Source organism: Crocodylus porosus, unplaced genomic scaffold (genome assembly GCF_001723895.1).
Source record: "Crocodylus porosus isolate Cpor-Errol unplaced genomic scaffold, CroPor_comp1, whole genome shotgun sequence".
Taxonomy (NCBI): Eukaryota; Metazoa; Chordata; order Crocodylia; family Crocodylidae; genus Crocodylus; species Crocodylus porosus.
Window position 1 is genome coordinate 6,400,514 of NW_017728928.1, and position 21,399 is coordinate 6,421,912.

At 38.4% G+C, this 21,399-nt stretch overlaps 1 protein-coding gene across 1 annotated transcript in view; it reads right to left on the reverse strand.

Annotated features, from left to right (window-relative positions):
- Positions 1 to 1,753: 1,753 nt before the first annotated feature.
- The window catches only part of SUZ12 (SUZ12 polycomb repressive complex 2 subunit), a 39,749-nt gene continuing 20,103 nt past the window's right edge, over positions 1,754 to 21,399 (reverse strand). The window contains exons 6-16 of the mRNA XM_019542425.1: positions 19,779 to 19,864; positions 18,026 to 18,254; positions 17,094 to 17,196; positions 13,612 to 13,717; positions 12,664 to 12,841; positions 9,261 to 9,352; positions 8,148 to 8,291; positions 7,020 to 7,177; positions 5,847 to 6,045; positions 5,489 to 5,568; positions 1,754 to 4,208 (exon numbers count right to left, since the gene is read on the reverse strand). Coding sequence (XP_019397970.1) covers positions 3,863 to 4,208; positions 5,489 to 5,568; positions 5,847 to 6,045; positions 7,020 to 7,177; positions 8,148 to 8,291; positions 9,261 to 9,352; positions 12,664 to 12,841; positions 13,612 to 13,717; positions 17,094 to 17,196; positions 18,026 to 18,254; positions 19,779 to 19,864 — 1,721 coding nt within the window. The 3' untranslated portion in view covers positions 1,754 to 3,862. The remainder of the gene's footprint in view (positions 4,209 to 5,488; positions 5,569 to 5,846; positions 6,046 to 7,019; positions 7,178 to 8,147; positions 8,292 to 9,260; positions 9,353 to 12,663; positions 12,842 to 13,611; positions 13,718 to 17,093; positions 17,197 to 18,025; positions 18,255 to 19,778; positions 19,865 to 21,399) is intronic.

Below are 21,399 nucleotides of genomic sequence, written 5' to 3' on the forward strand. Positions count from 1 at the left end.
ACAGCCTTTTAAGTCAGGGATCAGCAACCCCTGGTACATATGGCACGCAAGGCCATTTTCCTCCACAACTACCCAGAGCCTGGGCAAGCTGCAGCTAGGTAGCTGCAAACAGCTGCATGCGGCTCCCAGCCCCAACACCAGTTCCACGGCTGCAGCAGCTGTGCACGCACCTCTGGCCACACATGGCCAGGAAGGGACCTGGGGCAATGCAACCCTGGATCCTCCCCAACTATCCAACCAGAGGCATGTGTACAACTGCCGCCATCATGGACCCAGTGGTGGGGCCATGGCAGGCTGCAAACAGCTGTGCTAGGCTCTGGAGCCCCAGCACCAGCTCTGTGGCAGCAGCAGGTGAGCGCACAGCTCGCAGCGCATGACAGGAAATGGGCTAGGGCAGTGCAACCCCAGCCCCTCCCCTGCCGTCCATCCAGAGGCATGAGTGTAGCCACTGCCAACAATGAGAATCAGGCCCCTTGTGGCTCCCCCAACGAGGCACAGGTGGAGGTTGGGGCAATTCTGGCACACTGGCCAATAATGCTGCCCTAGATCCCCTCAGCCCATTCTACCTTATTAGCAGTAATATCACCATTTCATACACAGACAAATCTGGAGCACTGGCCAAATCCTGGGAGATTTAGATTGAAGGTGACAAATGCCCCTGAATTTGGAACATAGCACAAGTGGCAGTGTTATTCCATACTCAGCCTCAACAAACACCTCTCAAACTAATGCTAAAATGCACAGGCTTGAAGACAGCTTCCAGACAGGCACCCATAGGTCTTCTGTGAATTGCCTCTGGCTGTGGAGCAAAATGACAGCACAATTGCACCTCTTCTCTATATACCCATGTTATTCCTCAACTACCATCATCTTAAAAATGATAGCTCAGTGAAAACCCTTAGTCTTAAAAAAAGTAAAGATCCAAAGAGTTAAAATAAGGTTCTATGTGTGAGTTCAAATATGAACACAGCAAAAGGCTTACCTGAAAATACCCATACCTTCCCCCCCCAAGTTTCTCAGAAGCAGACATATCAAACCTGCTGAATGGGAAGAACAGGTTAGTTTTCTTCACCGTCTATTAATTCAATACCATTAGACTGATGAGCATCATATTCATTATACAAGCCAAAAGGCTGCTCTTGAACTAAGCTTATTCATAAAATTAAAGAACAGTGGGCTAAAAGGTCAAGTTTTTCATTCATTATGTAACACTATTGTAAATATAACTTTTCATTCAGGTAAAGTAAAAGCATTCCTGGCCCATAAGTCTCATGGCCAAGGGTACACTGACTATAGAGGGCTAATCATTGGCAAAGGAAAAACAAGCACAGCATATGGAAGTCCAAACTAGTGGTTGTGTCAACATGTGACAAGCCAACTGTGATGCACGTCAATTCTGCAGTTGTGCCTCAAAATCACTACTACTATTACACTATGCTTGCAGACACCACCATCTAATTAAACACTCATCCTCAAAACAGAAATTGTAAGCAGAGTTTCTACCCCCCAAAAGAGGATTTAACTCTGTGAACTCCAAAGCAGTTCACTTAACTCCATGAACTCCCACCACTAGCTTTATGGGGTAAGTGCGTTCAGATATCCACAGAGGAACAACAGTATGAAACTCCAAAACAGATTTCAGAATCATGACCGTCTAAAAATGTGGTCCAAACTGTAAACAAAGTTGCACTATTACTGCTAGGTACTGCTTGTGGCCTTTTTGCATCCACACAAAATGACTGGACAACCATCATGGCAGATTTTATATTACTGAACTTTATGTACAAAATCTGATTTCAAATAAACATTTAATGTAAAAACAAAGGTTCATTTAAACAACTGAATGTGTTTTTTCTCTTTACATCTACTGTACCATTCAAATGCTTTTTAACCAGCTTACATGATTTCTTCAAAATCTGTCATTAAGGGTACATATAGAAAAGGCATCTTTATAAATAGAAAACAAAGGGATTTTTTTCAGCTTTTATTATAAATTGACATGACATACAAAGTAAGACAGAAGTAATTTCATTACTATTTTTTGGGGATCACCAACTTTTTGTGCAAACAATGCTAGCCTTCTTTTAAGCATTAAGAGCATAACTGCTTAAGAAATGACATAAGCAATAATTCTAGAACTACATCTCCCCTAAAATAATCTATTTTTTTTTTTACATATGTGCACAGCTTTAGCAAATTAAAGCCAGAGAGAAATGCTTGATGTACTATCCAGAGGCATAATTATGAGTTTGCTATAACTCAGATAACTGGCAAATCAAAGAGTTTGTAATGAAAGCTACAGTTTCCCTCTTTCCTATTTTTACACAAAATCAGTGACTAAGAACTTAATACTGGATGACAAATCACATCCACACCATTAGTTAAATAGTCTCACAGTTAAACACATCTTAAGGACCATCAAAATCAGTATTTACATTTTATAAATTTCTGAAGACACCATTAGAAAGCTTATATACCCCTTAAACAAAATAGGGAACTGCATCTTATGGTGATGGAATGAAATAAAAAAAATTAAAAATACCTGTATTTACAGCAGCATTGTTCCTTTATAAATAAAGAATATGAAAAATGCAATATCTTAAGGATAATAAAAAATTGAGGTGATGTCACTCAACCACAGTGCTTGCTGGAATAAAACCTTCGGTGCTGATACTGTACCAGTAGTGAAACCACTTTCCATTGGAAAAAAAATCTGTAAACGTATGCATAAAATGTGTTAACAGCAGTGCAGAACTGCTCGAACATATTTTAGTCAGCATTTTAGTATCTGTATTGAATACAATACATCACAGAATACTTGCATAAGAAGTGCAACACATTTTCTGGTCCAATTTTACAGTGCATTTTTCCTCAAGAGTGGCATCTCAAAAAGCCCAAGCTAAACCTATGGCCTGGCTCTGCAGTCTGTACTCAGGCAAAACAGCAGGCCTAATGCCATCAGAAATTCATCTGAGTAATGCCTCCATACTGACTGCACACTCTCAGCCTTAGCATGGCACGCTATAATGAAACCCTAATGAAAAGGGCTAGACACCAAATAACTTGTGTAGCTGTGTAAATGCGTAATCAAACTACAAAGGAGTTAATGTTCAAGTTTAAAATGGTACACTGGGCGATCAATACATCAGAATTATCCACAAAAATCAAACTGCCAGTAGCCACAGAAAGTCAAGATGGGACTTCACTGTGTCTGCAACAGGAAAAGCCAAGGTCTTTCCAAACAGGCATGAGACAAAGAAGTGCTACGTTAAGTTTGCAAACCTTCAAAATTTGTTTAGTGTAAAAAAATTCTCAATGTGTAGCTTGATAGTACATTGATAAATGATTTCAAAAAAACAAGGATCAAGGTTAACCTTTAAGTAATGATGCGTATGCTCACAAAAAGCTAACTGGAGAATTTCTTTTAAAAAAGGAAAAAAAATATAAACTATATCCCAGTCCCCTTCCCCAATGTTTCACAAATCCAAGGTAGGAAAACAGCCAGATACAGATGCAAAAAACCTTAATATAAAAACTGTTTTACATATATTTAAATTATGAAAATTCAATAGAGTTCATAAGACACTAATTACTAAAATTACAAAAGATTTCTGTATTGCTCTTCATGCTCCAAGTCTCAGAATATTGTCATTACATCACTAAAACTGATATACATGTAGTACTTGCATAATTAACTGAAGAGAAACCCTGTTGTAACAATATCCTTGTTGAAATCATTTATTTCCACTCAACAGTGCCTGTCTGGAACCTGTGTAATATTTCTGTTTAATTCTTTATAGAATTCATGCACCCTAGAACGTCACTTCAATGTTTGTCCGTTGAATGGCATTTACCTTTACCTTTAGAGCTTTTGTTTTTTGCTCTGTCTTGTGACCCCTGAGACACTATCCGTTTCTGAAACTCTCTCTCTCGTGTTACTTTCACTGTATCCATTTGTTGTCCCACTTTGTTCTTCAGAAAACTCATCATCTGTTGGGGTAGTTGATTCTCCTTTTTCTAATTTCTGTTGCATTTCTCGAAGCCTGGCAACAGCTTTGTCTATTGACATTATACTAATGAGGTTAAAGTCATGCATGCTGACCAGGTGAAGCATAAAGTTTCTACATAAATTCTTCTTAATTATTTTCTGTCCATAATTTTCAACAAACAGCATACAGGCATGATTCATTTGATTGTCAGCAATAAACCTGTCAAAATAAAAAACATTTTGTTAGTATGGAAACAAAACATGGGGGGGAGGGTAGAAAAGGAAAAAAAGGCAATACAGTAGCGAATGCACAGTAAGTCAGTAATATAGTCCAACCACCAATACTGTAATAGTGCCAGAGCTTGGTACAAAGGCTCTCATTCAGAACATAAACACAAGAGTGGCATGTTACCTTTATTTATTTAAGCAACTTCTCATCAGCTCACCTCATTATTTTAAAGTTTTGATACTTACATAAGCTGAACCAAGAATCTATACCAAGTTTTAAATGGGATTTGTATCAAATGTCCTGGCATCCTTATGTACACTTGTAGAGCAGTTCTAGAGGATGGTTTGTACAGAATCTACGAGTTATTTAGAAAAGCTACAACCCACAAGCCAGCTTTCAGGGTCCCTGGGTCTTAGCCACAGGAGAAGTGACACTCACATCACATGGGATGTTATTTCTTTTCATCTGGCTTTGCAAAAAAATAAGGCTAGAAAATGAACAGACTCGGGCATGTCAGCACACGGACGAGTGACCCACAGGCAACTTACCACTCATTGAAAAGGCAGTAAGATACAATAAGAGTCCATTTTAACTTACTGTGCATGTTTTTACCCTACACAATAACTGCAAAGTACATGCCCATGCCCTAGAGCAGTATGATGAAAAAAGTCAACCAAACATCTTGCTTTACACATATAATACTATTTGGCAAGAACAGTTACCTCTATTCTCTCTCTCTCTCATCCAAGACCCTGGGTAGTTCTACTTAACATTTTCTAAAAATGTGACATTAGGACAGATGCACTGGCCAGTTCTAATTCTAGAGATGAAGCCAGTCTGTGTTAATTAATTCTCTGGGTTCCACTGAGAAACAACAGCATTTTTCACTTATTTAGATTGCATAGCATTACTGCATGTTATTAAAAAGGTACTGCATTCCTCCCCAAAACAGCTTGCAATTTAGCTAGCATATACGGTTTCTAAATACTCCCTGCTCCCTCTGATCAAGAGGTACAATTAGAAATTTTGGCTATAAGGAAAAACAAAAAAGAAAACTTAAGCCAAATGCAAGAGCCTTTAGGAACTGCAACCAAATTTCAGTACCCTGTCAAAAAAAATACAACCTACATAATTTACTACAATGAGGAAAAAAGATGGCCAATATGCAATAGTTAATACATGCAAATATGAATATGTATTAAACCATTTATTTGCATTTCTACTGCATTTTAACTTACTAGAAATAGACATTTTATAAATAGCTAACATACCCGTGCTTCATAACATGCAGATTCCATAATTTCATCACTTCTTTCTCTCCTTCGTTAACATCAGAAAATTCTTCAATTTGCTGTAGTGAAATATATCCAAAACAAACATTAGAATTCCAAGGTTAGTAAGTTCATTTCTTGTTCTCTATGCTCCCCCTTTGCTGCTTTTCAGCTGACATCACAGAAATAACTGTAAATTAAATCAAAGTACTTCTATCAGGACAGGCATTGTAAAGACTTTGTTTTCAAGAATTCATTGCTACACATACTACATTTCTGTGCGCAACTCAAAGCTTTCTCTATTTAAACACGAAGGCCAAGCAACATAGTGAACTTAAGATGGCCAGAGAATAATTACAGTAATTGTCTTCTCTCTCAGCCATTCAGGATCTTTTTCATCTTCACTATCTACTTCCATTTCTTGCGGACGGAGAGGTAAACACGTGTCACTGTGGAAATATAATCGATTATGACCACTGCTGTATGTTCTTTGCTGTTCCACTTCTCCATCTTCAGATTCAAGAAATTCTGACATGCTTGCTTTTGTACGCTTTGGCCTATAAAAAACAAAACAAAAAAACACCTAACTAAGAATGCTTTCCATATTAGTTCTTAGATTTGACTAATAGCCTTCAGTTGTTAAAAAACACTGCACAGTGTGACTAAGAAAACTTGTCATTTAATTAGGCTGTAATTATCTTTGGTACTAGTTTTTGTAAACTAGCATAAGATATCATTACCATATTTATCAAAATCCAAGACAACTTCAAATTTAGGGCAACCTCCCAATAATTAAGTAGATTCTATATATAGAAAATGTATACATTTGTTATAATTTTCTAGGTATAGAATCTAATTATCAGAGGGTCATCTTAAATTCCCCCTTCCCGCACCCCCACCCGCAAGGGCACAGAACACATGGCTTCTGCCTGGCCACGCAGTAGCATCCAGCTGCTGGAGTTTCCATGTGCTCCGTGGCCCAGGAAGGAATGGCGCTGGAGCCATGTCTGATAGTAAGGGGAGGGGGCAGAGGCTGTAGAAGGGTAGGAAGCTGCATAACAATTTGAGCACGGTTATTGTCACGTGAAAGGAAATATGTAAAAACACAGTATTCTTACTGAACTGTATAAGGAGCTGGAGTCCTCCCATCTTTGCAGCGTTTTACCCCTATTAGCACTGAAGACCTAATGCTTATAGGAAAAGAATAGGTTGTTCTATCTTCCACATCTAATTAAATATTTATGTTGATTTTTGAATCATCAACATCACTAGAGAAGCGTAAGCCATACTTTAACATTCAGATTATGGGAAGACTCTTTCGGGAAGTGCACGACAAAAACTACCTACTTAAAAACAAATGTTAGAGCAAGTCATTGATGAAGATGACATCATCTTTCAACACCACCTTATCTGTCTTTAAAAAGTGCGTGTAAACTTCACTCACAACTTTCCCAAATTCAGTGGGTCCATAAAGGCACAGTTTTAGACATGTACTATACAGAGACCACCACTTAACTTTTCATCCACTTACCTGCATACAAGTATGTGCGTGATAGGAGTTCTTTTGACTGGTCCATTGCGACTGAAAGCAAATCCAGGCTGACGATGAATATCCTGAGGATTTCCAGCATACGAACCATCATAACACTCATTGATAGAAACATCTATTCTAGCACCTTTTGGATGATACTGCAATAAATAACAAGCATGCTTAGTGCAATGAAAAATACCATTTGTCATAGAATGTGTCCCCTTCAGCCTACTGAAGTTTTAGAAAAGTGACTGTACAAACTCCGAATGTCATACAGAATCACTGTATTCTTAGCATTACATCCCGCATGCAACTGTCATTTCAGATTCTTCCCCCATAAAATATTGCTTTTATAAGCAAATAAGCCACTCAATTCCTTCTCCTTTTTCCCCAAGGATTTAAAAATAAAAGCCACCAGTCCTACAAAAACTTTGCTTCATTCTGAAACGTTAAGTCAATATTCATAATACTGCAATATAGAAGTGATAGCTCCTAGAGTCTTAAAATTTTAAGTTTCTTTTAGGAAACCCAGCATCTGTACCCCTACATTTTACCTAGATCTCGAAGCAATGAAGCTGCAAGATACCGACAGAATGACAAAACCATTCAGGATTAAGTAAATGAGATTTCAATTTTGATGGATTCTAAAAATAGCAATAATAATCACTGAAACAACTGGAAACAATTCCCCTTCCCAAGTAATGTTTAACAATTTCTTACTATGGAAGCTAAAATTAACGAGGACTTGAAATGTTATTTAATTCCTTCCCAAAAGACTCACAGTATTTCCAATTAAAATTAAATTATTTGCTACATTTTATAAATGATTGCATAATAGCAAAAGCAGCAACTGGGGCATATATCATTTACAATAGAAACCACATTTGAATGTTAAATATTAAGGCAATTTGTTTTACCTTTTTTAATCTGAGCACAATTGGGGCTTCCCACATATTTGTAGAAGTCTGGTTAACTAATTTCTAAAGGGAGTTATTGTGTATGGACCTACAGATAGATGCTGAAGGCCCCACCTGACTCAGAACAGAATCCTGATGTCACCGCAGTATGTATAGACTATAACAGCTTGTGTCATGATTCATATGGATAAATACTGTAAAAATGACTTACAACATAATTAAAGATAAATCTGCTGTGACACAGTTTGAGATGTTTGAGTAAACTATAAAGTTTGCGGCAGTTCAATGTGCACCACGGGCAATGTAAGTCATCTCTGGCTTCAGTCTGCTGTCTTGTGTTGTTGTTATAAAGGAACTAATGCAAATAAGAAAAGCTGGCATTAGTACATCTAGTATATTTCAATCATAAATTCTCCACCCCCGAAACCAAGTTAAAAATTATCTAGGAAAACGAGCATCCACATGAATTCAATCTTTTGGCAGCAGAGGCCAAGATCAGAGGGTGAAAACTACAGGACTTCACGAGTCCAGCAGGGGACAACAAAAATGGTTCGGCAGGCTGGGGGACATCACTTCTGAGGAGAAGCTGAGGGAACTGGACTTATTTAGTCTAAAGAGAAGACTGAGAAGGGATTTAAGAACAGCCTTCAACTCCCTGAAGGGGGGTTCCAAAAGCTTCATCTGCTCACCACTGTGAGCAGATGAAGCTAAACTGCTCACGGTGGTGGCAGATAACAGAACAAGAAGTAATGGTCTCAAGCTGCAGCAAGGAAGTTTAGGTTGGATATTACGGAAAACTCTCTCACCAAAAGGGTAGTAAAGTACTGAACAAGCTACCTAGAGAGGTGGTAGAATCTCCATGTTTAGACCTTTTAAAGAACCAGCTAGACAAAGCCTTGGCTGAGATCTAGCTTGAAGAGGTCCTGCTTTGAGCAGGGGGTTGCTTTAACCTTTAACTTTCTGTGATTGTATGATTCTACCTATGCTGGATCTGTGCCTCTCAAAACAAGGGATCACCTCTGAAATCCACCCCACCTCCCTTCACAAGTGGGCACAAAAGCTAACAAATGCACAGGGCTGGGCAGGACTATCTTAAATAGTCCCGAGTGGAACAGCCAGGAGCAGAGAAGTGGATGCCTCATCTACATCTGTACATCTCAGACCTGCTGGGATCTCTAGTTAGGCACTAAATCAAACTACCACAACCAAAAATCCCTCCTGTTGCATTCAGCCAACAGGAAATCTGAATGCAGCCCAAACATTTATATTCTACATAATTCTCACAAAACTCCCTTAGGTTTTACTGTTATTACATTTTCAGTACCTGATAAAATATTCTCAATTTTTGTCGCGGTTCATTTAACACATCTCTCTCTTTCCTTGTTTGTAGATCTGCTGGTAAGGATTCTTTCACAGCTGGGGGGGGGAGGAAAGAGATGTAATTAGCCTTTGTTTCTTAGGCAAGTACAAAAAAGTTTTGTTTAAGGTTCCCTCTCTGGAAGAAATCTGCTACCCAAATCAAAAGCCCACTGGAGTAACTCATCAAAATCAGAAATTAGCAATGAAGAGGTCTTCATGTTCTTGCCAAATCTACCAGAAAACAACACTTCAAATACCAGATGAACATTCCAGTTGCAAGAATCCTTCAGGGAACTTAAAACGGTCCTTCATTTAATAAGTAACTAATTAGTTTTTAACACCAGTTTAGCAGAACATTGTAAGTGACAAACACTGGGGAAAAAAAAAGCTTCAGATGACTGCACTGCAAACATACCGTCTAAGTTTAAAGACAAATGTGTCATGTCTCATATAATAATGCACAGCATCAAACGCAACTGAAGTGTGAAAAACCTTAAGTTTAGTTTGGAATTCTCAGGCCGAAAACAAACCTTTGTAGTTAATCTTAAGAACAAATTTTGACTTTACGATATGAATACAATACATCCTGGTAAATATGCAAGCGTCAAGTGGGTTACCTGACAGACTAGATACCATTCCAGTTTAGTAAGACCATTGTTCCTCTTCAGCACAGCCAATGATGACCATTAGGAAAACAACAGCTAACCTACACAGTTTTATGGGGAATGCAGACCCTGAACAGAGATCAAAGACCTACACTGAAGTAAAAAAACTTCTTTTAATAAATAAGATGCAAGACCCAGTTCTGAGTTCTACTTTGCTTCCAAAGTGTCAACTTCCAAAGTGTCAACAGAAGACTGTTTACAAATTGTAGGTTCTTTACACCCAAGTTTTGGGAACAACTAAAATTCCACATAACCTTCCTGCAGTGCCCTGTGCTCTGGGGGGCCCTGAGGAGCCAGGAGGACCAACATGGTGATGCCGCGCTGCCGCTGGCTTCACTTCCAGCCACTCGGCATCCCCACGCCAAATCCAGCATGTCTAGCTCCTTGCCACTCCCCACCGCCAAATCCCCCACCTGCTTCCTTTCACCCAGGGGCAGGGCCCCACACAGGCTGATTTGCTCTGGGACCCACACCCTGCTGGGGTCATCTCTGTCTGTACCACCTGCAGCATACTGTCCTGTAGGCTACTTTCTTAGTACCACATCTTCCTCTAGTTTTCAGGATTGCAACGAAGTATGGCCATACTTAGAAAAGACCTCCTATCTTAAAACAACTTGTTTCATTAATTCTTCTTCTAGGACTTGGGAAGAACAGTGGTGACAACACAATACAACACCCTTAAAGCTTTATGCATCCTTGGGAAAGCAGCAGACTTAAGTAAACTTTTTAAGGTGCTATTGTAAAATACAGCCTTGGCACTTATGTCTGCCTAAATAATGCAAGTACAGACTGCTGCCCTTTCTAAAATGTAATGGTTCCAAGTAGTCTTCAAGTCTTACCCTATCTTGAACAGCACAATAGTAAAGCCCATAGATGACAGGGGTACAAACAGCTGTGTTAAAGTATGAACCAAAGAAAAGGTTGCAAAATCTGGAATAGCCACTATGGTTACACCCAAAAAGACAATGTTTCTGTGGTCTCATTAAACCACAAAGACAAAGGCTAGAGACAGATACCCAGTCAGTTCTGGATGCCTTCCATTTTTGTGTGCTGAACTTATATCAATTAGATTTCTTCCTGCAGTATTTTCAAACTAGGCTTGAATTAAATTAAAAAGTAATTATTTAATTAAATAAAATAAATAAAATTAAGCCCATCCAATACTGCTGATCATTAAATGAATATTTAATGACATGATCAAAATATTACTATATGGATTCCAGATGCTTAATCCACCATGCATTACAATAAATGTCCACCAGTTCCTGAAAGAAGGATGGTGGTAAAATGTTAAAAGAAGAAATTCAACCACAATGAAAAGACAAAACAAAGCTAGAAAGTTTGGGTTTTTTTTAAACTTTAGAACTCTTATCCTTTATGTAAAAAAAACGGTCAAGAAATATGGTTCAGTAAAGTTATACCACCATCTTAATATTACATGATTTACACATAAAACTGAGTAGTAATACTAAGTAACTATGAAAAGTAATATTGTCTCAAAATAAAAGTCACTGGCAGTCAAACGGCTTACTAGCAAGACATCATGGTGCAACTGGTAGAGAATGGGACTGCTGAAGTTTTCTTTAAGACCAATTTGAAAAAAGTTGAGCCTTTAAAAAGCAGAAATAAGCATCCACAGAAACTAGCACTTTTCCAAGACTTGCATCATATAGAGGGGGGTCTACCTAACTCAAAGAGGCAGAGGCAGCCCATTTCATGGGGAGACTGCAGGGCCAGCCTGCCATTTCTGTGGGCTTGTGGCAAGGCCCCCCTCACCCCACACACTTCTGACTTACTGAGAGGCCCCAGCAGCCCTGCCTCTTCCCACAGATTACCAGATACCCAGAAACTATGGATTAATTACCCTGATTAAGCCTGGGCAAGACATTAGTCCACACATGAATGGTTCCCCTGGGCTTAATCAGGGTAATTAAGGGTCATCCCCAGTCTAAAGTATTCAATTAAACTTCATGCATGCGTTGGAGTGGACAGCAGAGAAGGAGCTGAGGGCACTGCAGCCCCAGCCCCTACTCTGCCATCCACCCCGAGGCCTGCATGCACCTGTTGGCAGCAACAAGCCAGGCTAGGGCTCTGTGGACTCCAGTGCAGCCGCTTGCAGCCTCAGCTGCCTGTCACTGCCAAGCTGGGTTGTGGCAGGCACACTCACCCCACTCCATGCTCCAAGACTGCAGGGATTCCTGCACTTTTCTCTGCTTGCCGTGAAGATTTTTTCTTCTTCTAGCAAGTCTGCCAAAATGGCAGAGCCCACTGTTTTTCATGGAAGATGTCCGATTCCGCAAAAATTGCAATTTCAGTAGGTTCTTAATCATACACTACCATTTACCAGGATACTTATGTTGATTTTGCTAATGTTCCTAAGCTTAAAATAAGCTTTGAGGACAGACAAACCCTTAAGGATTCCATATATTCCTCCTCCCACCCCACAACTACTCCTTATTACAATATGTTAATCCTACAAAAAAGCTTAAGGCAGATGTTAAGCAAGCCAACATGCTCAATTTCAGGTGCTCAGGTCTCAGAACATTATCTTCACAAACAGCACTGGTGTACAACAAACCTGAAAGGTTTTTAGTTTTAGTGCTACAACAAGGAAACTTTCTGGTAGATATTTCAGCAAGAATAACAGTAGTCTTTGGAGCAACTATCAGGGTCCAAGACCATAAGAAAATCAAGAGTGCTTACCTATAGTCTGAGTAGGTTTAACAGAACTGGGCTTGTTTTCTTGAGGGAGACTTTCAGAATTTCGGGTTGCGAGAGGTTTAGCTATAGGAGCTGTAGATTTATCATTTGTATCTCCTGTCCAGCGAAGGGTAAACTGAAGCGTAGGTCCCTGAGAAAATGTTTCAAAAGGAGGCAACCTCTGGAGAAAAAACAAAAACAAAAAAAGTTTGTACTTGGAAAGATACTGAAATTACGTTCAATAAAAACCAACTAAAGTTTTGCAAAATGGCTTTTGGCCACAAATTTAAGTATTTTCTAAATTAAACCTATTCTTTGGAATTTCCAGGAAAGTATTTAAAAATACTAAATGCAGCAAGAGCAAGAAAACTGCTCAGCACCATGTAAACAAAGAGGAAAGTCGCAATGAGTAGTCTTACTGGGCTTACTTGCACCCATATATCCATTTTCATAAGACTTCTAATGTTGTCTTTATTAATACTCGCTTCCCAGCATTTGGTTTTGTTGTATATTCATCTCCTATTTCTAATGGCTCTTTGTCCCTTTTTAGCGCACCACTTTTCAGTTTGCTTCAGGAATTTATTCTTGTGGATTTTGGATTTTTGCCTACGTACGACAGGAACTAGTACATAAAAATTTACAAATTAACAATTTTGTTTTGAGAGGGAAAGCCAAGTGCCATAAACAGAGCCACCACTTTAAGATCAGCATTTAAAGTTTGGCTTCTGTTCTAACCCTTAGCTTTCTCGTGGTCACCATTTCTCCAAATCTGAAGTTATTCCAGAAAAAATCCATATGTGAACACTTATTGTGGAACAACAGTGGCTTATTCCAGTTTAGCTCAACCCACTTCCAAAGGAAGAGCGACTGTTCCTTAAATTCATACTATACATCAAACCAAAGCAATGAGGTATAAGCAATCTCTTAAACTAATGAGACAATGGTTCATACCTTCCCATCAAGTATAGTCTCCCATGTTGCTCTTTTCTTGCTAATTGGACATTCCTCCATTTCTTGCATGGCTACTTCATATTCCCCATCCAAAAGCTGCAAGCGCCTGTACACAGAAAAATAAGTTTAACAAAATGGCCACTAGAAGGGGGTGCAAGTGTTCTTTACACGCAAAATATACTTCCAGGAAACGTGTACAAATACACACTAGACAGTAGTTCACTTGCAGGGATATCTGCATCCATTTCATGAAAGTTTCTCAGACAGTTTTTCAGGGGAGATGAAATGATGAAAATGATGCCTCTAGTACCAAACATCTGAATGAACCAAAAACCACCTATCTAAGCAATACTACACACAACAGCGAGAGAGTCATCCTGTAAATGGAAGAAAACCTAACATAGGCCAAATGTTAAAAATGAAAACACACGCAGCCATCCAGTTTATCCCTGCTGTAACGTGCAAAATACCAGCTGGGCAAACTAATACAGCCAGAATATAAAAGATCACGACTTAGGCCAAACAACTGTCAACTTTTTTTCCCAGAAGCCATCTTATGAAAACTCATAGTTGGTTTAATGAATGAAGATGTCAAAAATAATGCCTTTCCATCATCCATTTAAGAGAACTTGAGCATCTGTTAACATAGTTCAAAAACAGACTCAAGAGGACCACAACATGTTCAGGTAAATTCTTTAATAAACCTAACAGCTACAGAAGCTTAACTGCAACGTGCAATTCTGAACAAGGTTTTCATAGGTAAACAAGCAAGATACAAGAGTTCTTAAGATCTGTTTGTCCAAGGAGAGCCATCACATAGGGCGTGTAAATTTACACAATTTCACTAAAATTAAAAAAAGTATTTGCTTCTTCCATCTGCAGCAGCTACTACTGCTCAAGTACACCTGCATAAAACTTTTCCACTTCCCTCTTCATCTAATCCCACTCAGTGCCATGAAATAGCATTCTGTTCACAGCACCAAATACAACTTATTATAATTCTGAGTTCAGGAGAAAAGTATTTTAAAAACTCTATTTGCTGTCAGATACTAGAAAGCATCCAAGAGCAAAGAGAAGCAAAGAAGCAGTAAACAGAGCGTTTACACCAGTGGAAGTGTTTAGAAGCCAAATTTCTAAGATGCTTTTATAGGAACATACAACACTAAGCATTCTGTAATGTCAAACTGCAATTCATGAGCTCACTTCAAGATTTTATATTTTGCTTCTAAAAGCATAATTGCTATTATAGCCACTACCCAGTTCCAAGACTCATCTGCAAGAGCTCATCTGCAATGAAACAAATGTAAAAGCTGCTTGCTAAGTAAAAAGCATTACATGAACTTATCGAAACCATTTAATCAGTTTTTTTCAGCATAACAATTAGGACAGGCAATGTTTTGATGCAAATGGTTTTAAATCTCTCAGCATCTTACAGCATGAAAGGTACTGTGACAACTGTCCACCGATTTGGGCTAGCCTTACTTTTTCCTCTTTCCTTCACATATGAAATATTCTACTGAGGCTCTGCTATGGCAAACAAGAAGTTAAAAACAGAGCAAATAAACTATAAACCTTGTTTGCTTTACTTCATAATGTTCGTTAAACTACTTTCCAATCCATTTACTCTGGTCTAAAAGAAGGGGGGAGGTTTCAAAAGAAAACCAGAAAAAAAAAAGTGAGAGAAAGATAAAGAAACAAGGTACAACTTAAATTTCATCTGGTTAGTTGTGTCCCTATTTGTCTATTACAGACACTGCCCTGATCAAAATTAAAGGCGCTTCCCCCACCCCCAACTGAGCAGAGGTATTTCAATAAGGTGATATATATTATTTGTACTTTAATTAAGAGTTAGCATAAAAAAGGAAATGACTGCCATGTTTCAGAATATTTTTCTTGAAAGTGGCCACCCAAATTAAAACTACAATTTTAAAATTCAAATAATGATAATTTATATTTTATATAATTGTAATGTTTTTTGGGGGGTGGGGGTTGCAAGTACTCACATTTTATGCATTACCATACAATAGCTCCATGGCAAATCAGAACCTATCCCTTCAGTACAAGTTTATTCTGAAAATACCTTAACCTACCTACTAGAATTAGATAATAACTTGGGCTACAAAACACTGCAGCAGCTTTAAATATTTTTTGAAAATAGCAAAGTATTGTCAGACATTTAAAATAAAATTGTAAAAAAAAAAAAAAAGTACTATAAATCTTTTGAATATAATTTTTCTAGAATCACTGAGGGCTGTATTGTAGAGCTATAGCTTCAGAAAGTTACTTTTCATGCCATTAAATGACTGATTTAGAGATTCAGCAGAATGATCATTTAATCAAGGTGCAATAAAGGGAACTCCTATATTAAGCTACACTGAATAGAGCAATCAAGAATCTCCCATCCCAAATTCCAATTTTTTTTAAGGCTACACAAGTAGATCTCACCCCTATCATTACGTATAATATTTCTAAATGGTAAAACAATACTGGGGAATCTACTTACTAGTACTGTCTTTTGAAGCATCTGGATTGCTTTAAACTGTAACTAAGAACAAACTGCCTTTTTATAAATACAGGGTGCTTGCAGATGTAAAAACAAAACAAAACAAAAAGAACTGGCACTTTAAAGTCAGCACATTCCCATGCCAAGCCCTGCACACGCCCAGAAGAGGCAGCACATTAACTTCAACACAGCTCCCCCAACATCTCTAAAGATCAGGCGCTTTAGTGGGGCTTTTTTGGTGCTTTTATCTAATAGCTGACTGAATGAGCTTTAGCTAAAAGCACCAAAGCTCCCCGGCGAAGCGCCTAATCTTTAAAGATGCTGCACAGCTGGGTTGAAGTAACATACTACTTCTAAAGCACGGTTTGTTTGTATTTTTAACTTCTGCAAACAGCCACACTGACTAGCGCCAAGTTGCTTAATAAAGCTGCAAACATTTAGCAAGTTTTCTATGATATCTGATTATATAAAATAAGCTTGCAAAAAGTTTCTCTCTAATACAGTTAGTCTATCAGGTGCAAACCTACCCTACCTCATCCCGTAAGTCCATTATAATATATAATTACTTTTCTATGAATATGCCTGCCTAATCAACAGCAACTGATATTTCAACATCCGAGTATAATATGCTCACTATTATTCAGATCAATGCCTAACTCACAACTGACAGGAGAAAGTTGCAATTACTGTAGTCTCACTGCATCAAGAGAAAACTAATTTCTCCCTGAAATAGAAAATCGACTTGATGTAGGTTACCAACAGGATGATTTTAAAACTCAATCACAATGGTTAATACAGGTGTAACTACCTTTCACCATGAGATCTGCAAGCTATTCCCCGCCACAAAGACAGTATTTTCAGGGCAAAATCTAATTTAAGACCATCTACTTCAGCTATTTTCTGAAAACAATACAGAGACTACCAAAGACATTAGTAACCACATGCATAACAATTGAACTATTGTTTTCCATCACATTACCTGTTTTTGTCAAATACCGTCATTTGTGCTACAAAGGTCTTTTCTCCATCTTCACGATTTGAAGAATTCCGTTTTCTTCTGGCTGGAAGCTCCTCATTAACATCTGCATTTGAAAAATAAGACATAAAACTGTTAAACACAAAAAATTAAGCTGTGATGTTACTGTGAATTATGAGCCAACGTTGTATTCATGACAGTTACACGAGCTTTAATTTATAATTATCAGCTGAAGAATGAAACATAGTGCAACACAATTTTTGAAACTAAGTTTAGATCGAGTCCCACCTAGTTACATACACAAAATCGCTCATTTTAACCTGCAGTTATTTAAATTGGCTTACAGAATTTGGATCGTTTCTCCTTTCCCTTGCATACTGTATTTTAATAACTATAATAGCAAAAAATAATTAGATTAGTATGCTCCAAATAAGATTACTAAAACTTCCATGTTTATAAAACACTGCATAACTGCGATTAAAAGTATTCACTTGAGTATTGCTTCAATTTTAAAACATATTTACTCAGCTCACGAAGACCAGTATACCATGGAATACAGACATCTGAATTAGTAATAACCTTCCAATGCCATTTTGGCAAGGCTTTAGCAACAGTAATAAAAAAGTACGGTTATTGGATTTGTATCATCAACCCAGTGTCAAAGCCAGCCTTACATTTGTTCATCAAACAGCAAAAACACATGCACAGTAATAATAATCCAAAACAAATGTGTATTAGGTACTGTTTTGAAATAAAAAAAAAAAAAAAAAAAAAAAAAATCAGTGAAAGCCAACTTAATCATCTGCTTGATTCTGCAGCCCACCAAGCACAATTTATACCAAAGTTCTGAAACCCCACATATAAGCTAAACCTATAAAAGCACATTAAAAAAAAACCAAAAAACAAAAAATCCCCCCACAAAACCCCAAAGTTACCAATATTTTCATTGGTCTCGCCATTGATCATTCCATTGAATTCTCTCCTTCCTGGACGAGTTACTCTGAATAACAACGAATAAGACTTCACCATATGGCTGTTACTGGGTTCAAACTCATTGCTGGAAACTGCAAGTGATGGAAAGTTGCCTGGTTTTTGGTTGAGGTCTGGATTCAAAGGCACCTGCTTTTTACCTGTAGGGACCTGCCTTATTGGACAACTGACATCCTACAAGCATGGAAAGAGGAGAGTTTAAGGTTTGGGAATTTTATAAAGAGGAAATAAAAATGCTAAAATACATTTAATCTTCCCTAACTTTGTTTATAAAACAGTAGCTGTCCTGCCATCACTTTGACAATAACAGCCATTTAAACTAATTTGCTTGGCATGAGTAGATTCAAATACATGGAAGTTAGGAAACTACCAAGCCATAATTATAGCATCAGGCTTGGCATGCAACTAGAAAATTGAAAGTGTTAATAGAACTGGCATTTTATAACCACTTCTGGCAGCAGCCATCTTTCTGAAAAGTGATTAATTTAAACACTAACCATGTGGCATTCAAAAAGATTGTAAAACAGTTTTTAATCCCAATGTAATTCTGTTTACTTCAAAAAATAAAGAAGAAATATTTGGTTACATGTATTCTAATGGCCCCCTGCCTTGTCCTTCCAATTTACAAAGTGCACTCATGACTTCTTTGTGAGATAAAGAACCGCTCACCTAGGATTTACTGTATTCAGTATCTCCCAAATAGATCATGGAACACTCTGTAATATTGGAACTACAAGGCAGGAAGCCCTCAGAATTATGAACTTCAACAAAATTTATATCTTAAAATAATCAAAACCTTTACCCCCATCATCCTATTCATCCACTCCACAGAAGAGTATTTATTAATAACTTTTAAAAGCATCCCAGAATGACTGAACAGTTTTAGATGAAAACAGAATATTTTCTCTCAAGTTAAACCAAAATGAAAAAGTATTTTCAACCCAAATCAGGGAACTCCCAAATTATGGCAATAAGGGTTTCCAAGGGATGTAAAAAAACCTGATGAAGGAAAAATTTGTCAGAATTAGAACTTGTCTCTAGATTCAATCCTAGAGTTCAATTAACTGTGTGGATAATTTCAAGAAACCAAAGTTACTGATTACAGTAACTGGGATGAAATGTAAAAATAGGTAATGCCGTGAGCAAAAAAAGTCACAGCATCTTAAAGAAAAATTAAATGACTTCTGCAAATAAACTGTAATGCCTATATAGTTGTTAAAAGAAAATTAAAGGACAATATTCTTTTGAGGTTTTAAACTCCTCATAGCATCACCTTTATGCATCACCTAAACTTATTCAGATCTTCAAGCAACACCAGAATGCAACCAAATTCAATAGAAATAAATTGGAAAGAGAGATCCAGATTATTGATTGGGGCAAACACATTCAAAGTGTATTTAAATAAAAGGCTCAATACACAACGAATTCAATCTAAGCAGTTAAGTTATAAAAACCCTTATTAAACTCCCAACTGACCTGAATGGAAGCAGAGTTAAATGCTTTTGAAAATCTTGCCCATAATCCAAAGTAATTTACATAAGATTACTTCCAAGGAGCACTAAGATGAACAATCTTTTAACCAAAGCAACATCATGCTATTATTAGCCACAAGGTTGGCAATGTTCCTTAAAAAGATATTCCAGAATCATGTAAACTTAGCAACTGAATATGCATTAACAGTTTGTCAAGTCATGTTACCTTTCGTTTCTTGTGGCAAACTTTCACAAGCAGTACTTCCAGGGTTACAGAATTTTGTTCGTTCTCTGAGTTTTGTGATGGCTTATCTAAACAAAACAAAATTAAAGTCCTGAAAATGTAATAACTCTATTTAGTACTGTAAATTTACCTGTTCCAGTTGCTGGTATTTACAGGCACAAGAATTTACAAGCAAGTTCAAAATTTTATTCTCTCACTGAAATTTCACAGATCTTCTCCCCCACCTTCGGAATGTACCTTGCTTTTTCATTGCTGCACTATTCACAGTTAAAAACATACAAGTATAGATTATATTTACTTAAAAAGTGCAAACTCATTTCCACTGGTGTTCTTTGCTCTTCGTTATTAGTACAGTATTTTTTTTTCTTCTTTCGCTTTTATAGCAAGAAGAAAATGAACAACTTAGCCCCTATAATTGGAAGCTGACTAGATCTTTTTGTTAGATCTGTGGTGGGCCAGTAGGTGATGCTCCTGCATTGATACACCCACCTCCCTGCGCAACTGATACACCTCACCCTCCAGGCTCCGAGTGCCTCCCTAGGGGTGCCTCACGCCCGGCTGTCCCCCTTCCTGGAGCACACTCGCTAGCCTGAGGGTAACATAAGCTGCCACCACCCCAAGAGGGGACGCTCTCGGCCCCGTGTCCTCAGGGAAACACAGGCCTAATAGTCCTACAGGTATTCAACCCAGTACAGGCACTTGGGGCACTTCCCCAAAATCAGGGTTCCTCCTAGTCCGTGGACCTCAGGGGCCTCTTAGGCATAATTTAGACCCACCCCTCAATAAGTCTCCTACACTGGTCACAAAGGAGAATTTTACTGATTACAGGGGTAGGGTGAAAATAGGGTTAACAAGATAGAGCAATATCATAAAAATCCCATACAGCAAAACAGTCTGGCTAAGGTAGCCTTTTGATCACTCATCTGAGTTGCTGTCAGCTATATATCTAACCAGATCTCAAGTGCTCACTCACAAGAATCATCCAGAGGCTGTTGCAGATTCCCTCTGGAGGCAGGCAGTTCCTAGCTCATGAGTTATGGGGGAGAGAGCCCAGTTTCAGATGGTAAAGCTCCTCTTTAAGTCTGAGTACCCCGCATGGCTGCTGCCCCCTCCTCCTGGGCAGTCTTAACTTACATAGCCCCGTGACCTCATTCACCTGGTCCAGTGGAGGCCAGCACTGGTTGGCTGTCAGCCAACCAATTTAAAAAACATCACTAGTTGCCAGGCAGACTCTACCCCACCAGGTTAATGCCCCTCACCCAGGTAGCTGATGCCAGTCACGTAGGCAGAGGGAGCAGGTTCCCCCCGCCCCAGGAATGTATCCATCTCAGGTTACCTAAAAAGATAGGGTAAAGGTACGTCTCCTCTGCTAGGCCCATCCTAATCAAATTGCCACAGGGCAGAGATTTTGGGGACAAACAAGATCCACATGCAATATAGCTTACACCATACATGCAGACTCAGATGCTAGGCATGGCTAAAAAGTTTAACTAGGATTTTTGTGAAGTAGAGCAATAATGCCCAGAAGCAGGATAGGGCCAGCAGTGGGGGGAGGCAGTTAGGAAGGTCAACCGCACCTTATCATGCACCCACAGATGCATCT